Source organism: Oncorhynchus keta, unplaced genomic scaffold (genome assembly GCF_023373465.1).
Source record: "Oncorhynchus keta strain PuntledgeMale-10-30-2019 unplaced genomic scaffold, Oket_V2 Un_contig_7775_pilon_pilon, whole genome shotgun sequence".
Classification (NCBI taxonomy): domain Eukaryota; kingdom Metazoa; phylum Chordata; class Actinopteri; order Salmoniformes; family Salmonidae; genus Oncorhynchus; species Oncorhynchus keta.
In genome coordinates, this window is record NW_026289671.1 from 12,600 (window position 1) to 15,994 (window position 3,395).

The window sequence follows — 3,395 nt, forward strand, 5'->3', positions numbered from 1 at the left end:
GACAGGAGTAGAGGGGACAGGAGTAGAGGGGACAGGACAGGAGTAGAGGGAGGAGTAGAGGGGAGAGGGGACAGGAGTAGAGCGGACAGGAGTAGAGGGACAGGAGTAGAGGGAGGAGTAGAGGGGACAGGAGTAGAGCGGACAGGAGTAGAGGGAGGAGGAGGGACAGGAGTAGAGGGGACAGGAGTAGAGAGGGGGGACAGGGGACAGGAGTAGAGGGAGGAGTAGAGGGGGACAGGAGTAGAGGGGACAGGAGTAGAGGGGACAGGAGTAGGGAGGGGACAGGAGTAGAGCGGACAGGAGTAGAGGGGACAGGAGTAGAGGGGACAGGAGTAGAGGGGACAGGAGTAGAGGGACAGGAGTAGAGGGGACAGGAGTAGAGGGGACAGGGTAGAGCGGACAGGAGTAGAGGGGACAGGAGTAGAGGGGACAGGAGTAGAGGGGACAGGAGTAGAGGGGACAGGAGTAGAGGGGACAGGAGTAGAGGGGACAGGAGTAGAGGGGACAGGAGTAGAGGGGACAGGAGTAGAGGGGACAGGAGTAGAGGGGGGGACAGGAGTAGAGGGGACAGGAGTAGAGGGACAGGAGTAGAGGGGACAGGAGTAGAGGGGACAGGAGTAGAGGGGACAGGACAGGAGTAGAGGGGACAGGAGGAGGGGACAGGAGTAGAGGGGACAGGAGTAGAGGGGACAGGAGTAGAGGGGACAGGAGTAGAGGGGACAGGAGTAGAGGGGACAGGAGTAGAGGGGACAGGACAGAGGGGACAGGAGTAGAGGGGACAGGAGTAGAGGGACAGGAGTAGAGGGGGGACAGGAGTAGAGGGGACAGGAGTAGAGCGGACAGGAGTAGAGGGGACAGGAGTAGAGGGGACAGGAGTAGAGCGGACAGGAGTAGAGGGGACAGGAGTAGAGGGGACAGGAGTAGAGGGGACAGGAGTAGAGGGGACAGGAGTAGAGCGGACAGAAGGTGCTGCAGTGGCTCCCGGATGAGCTGCTCTCTGAAGGCCAGAGGTGTCATGGAGGTCTGTCCACAGCTCTTAGCCATTTCCTCATGAAGGACGAATGCATTCACCACAGCAATGTCGATGAAATGATAGAACAATGTCCTGTACCATTTCATTGTCTTGTGGAGAACATTGTTGTCGTCTAGCAGAGCGTCTGACTGGTCCACACCTCCTCCCATGCTCTTGTTGTAGCCTATCAGAGCGTCTGACTGGTCCACACCTCCTCCCATGCTCTTGTTGTAGCCTATCAGAGCGTCTGACTGGTCCACACCTCCTCCCATGCTCTTGTTGTAGTCCTTCACAGCAGCAGGAATGGGGACATCTTTAGTGGTCCATGCATCATTAGCGTCCTTCACACGCCTGTTGACGTGATCCCCGCTGAAGGACTTGTGGATAGTGGAGCACATGACCACCTCTCTGGCATCCATCCACTTAACAAAGAGCAGGTCATGTTTCCGAATCCATCGCATGGTCCCCCGCTCAGCCCTCTTAGGCATGTCGTTCACCTTGGTTTTGGGAAAACCTCTACTGTTGGGACAAAATAGTGCCACAAGCCCACACGTCCAGCTTCCCCAGGTCTGTGAACAGGGCAGGGCTTGTGTAAAAGTTGTCCACAAACAGTTTGAAGCCCGTCCCAAGCAGTGGAACATCCAACAACTCCATAACGGAATCAGAACGGAGTCCCTTACCGGTCGCCAAACTGCTTTCGCCCTCATAAACAAACACATTCCAAGTGTAGGCGCACACAGAATCGGCCAAAACAAACAGTTTTGTTTGCTTGTTTGCCATATGTTGTTTGAGGCCATTTCTAGCCTTCGAGGCCACCATCCTCTCATCTATGGACAGGTTCTGGCTGGGCTGAAAATGGGTCTTGCAGGCCTCCACCATGCTGGAGTAGAGAGGGGTTGATTTTGCACAGCCTATCAAAGCTTGCTGTGCCTCTCTTCTTGTCATTGACCTCATCAACGTGTGGGTCGCTGATATGAAGCGCCCGCGAGATAGTCAGAAACCTGTTAGAAGACATGACAGCGGTGGGGAAAGGCAGTTGGTAGAGAGGTGACGTTTTCCAGTAGTCCTTCAGGGTTTTCATCTTCACCAACCCCGTGTAAATTACCAGTGAGATGTAACAGTACAGGTCTTGGATGGAAATGGGCTTCCAGGCCTCTTTCTTGCCCGCTTGTTTCTTAGCCCCATACTTGTTGGTGTTAGAAACCAGCCAATCAACAACTGACAAGGAGAAAAACATCTGGAAAAGATGACGGGGGCTGTACTCTGCAGTCATGTCCAGCTGAGGTCCTGGCTGCCTTTTCGGTCTGAATGTTGGTGGAAGTGGCTCCACGTCATCTTCTAGCACAGTGTGCCAACGGTCCTCTGCCTCGGTGGTAGTTGTCGCTGGTTCACCTTCTAGCACAGTGTGCCAACGGTCCTCTGCCTCGGTGGTAGTTGTTGCTGGTTCACCTTCTAGCACAGTGTGCCAACGGTCCTCTGCCTCGGTGGTAGTTGCTGCTGGTTCACCTTCTAGCACAGTGTGCCAACGGTCCTCTGCCTCGGTGGTAGTTGTGCTGGTTCACCTTCTAGCACAGTGTGCCAACGGTCCTCTGCCTCGGTGGTAGTTGCTGCTGGTTCACCTTCTAGCACAGTGTGCCAACGGTCCTCTGCCTCGGTGGTAGTTGTCGCTGGTTCACCTTCTAGCACAGTGTGCCAACGGTCCTCTGCCTCGGTGGTAGTTGCTGCTGGTTCACCTTCTAGCACAGTGTGCCAACGGTCCTCTGCCTCAGTGGTTGTTGTCGCTGGTTCACTGGCCCTCCTCCGCTTCTGGGCTGACTTCTTCACACCTCTAGATGGCCGGGCCGGGGTGGGTGTGGAGCCAGAGACAGCAGGGGTCATACTGGAGGAACCAGTTCCTACGTTTGAACGAGTAGGGGATGGAGGACTGTGGTCTCTTTGGAGTGGCACCCAGAGGTCATCAGAGTCAGAGTCTCTCCCACTATTGAGGATTTAAAAAAAACATTCAGTTAGATCTCAAGTTTACTGTTATTTTATTTAACCTTTAGTTTAGTAGAGGTGAGCCCGGCATCAATACATTACAGATGAGCCCTGCGTCAATACATTACAGATGAGCCCTGCATCAATACATTACAGATGAGCCCTGCATCAATACATTACAGATGGCATCAATACATTACAGATGAGCCCTGCGTCAATACATTACAGATGAGCCCTGCATCAATACATTACAGATGAGCCCTGCATCAATACATTACAGATGGCATCAATACATTACAGATGAGCTCTGCATCAATACATTACAGATGAGCTCTGCATCAATACATTACAGATGAGCTCTGCATCAATACATTACAGATGAGCCCTGCATCAATACATTACAGAT

At 53.4% G+C, this 3,395-nt stretch overlaps 1 protein-coding gene across 8 annotated transcripts; it reads right to left on the reverse strand.

Annotated features, from left to right (window-relative positions):
• Positions 1-811: 811 nt before the first annotated feature.
• On the reverse strand, positions 812-3,059 carry LOC127926538 (uncharacterized). Of its 8 annotated transcripts, none has more exons than XM_052511969.1 (3): positions 2,689-3,059; positions 2,462-2,518; positions 812-2,404 (listed from the first exon to the last, which is right to left on the reverse strand). In XM_052511969.1, the coding sequence occupies exons 1-3, from the start codon at positions 2,888-2,890 to the stop codon at positions 1,836-1,838; spliced, it is 828 nt and encodes a 275-aa protein (XP_052367929.1). In that variant the 5' UTR covers positions 2,891-3,059; the 3' UTR covers positions 812-1,835. The 8 variants fall into 8 exon arrangements, with proteins under 8 accessions (XP_052367929.1, XP_052367928.1, XP_052367924.1 ...); XM_052511968.1 differs by lacking the exon at positions 2,462-2,518 and adding an exon at positions 2,575-2,631; XM_052511964.1 differs by adding an exon at positions 2,575-2,631 and having other exon boundaries at positions 812-2,518.
• Positions 3,060-3,395: the final 336 nt, after the last annotated feature.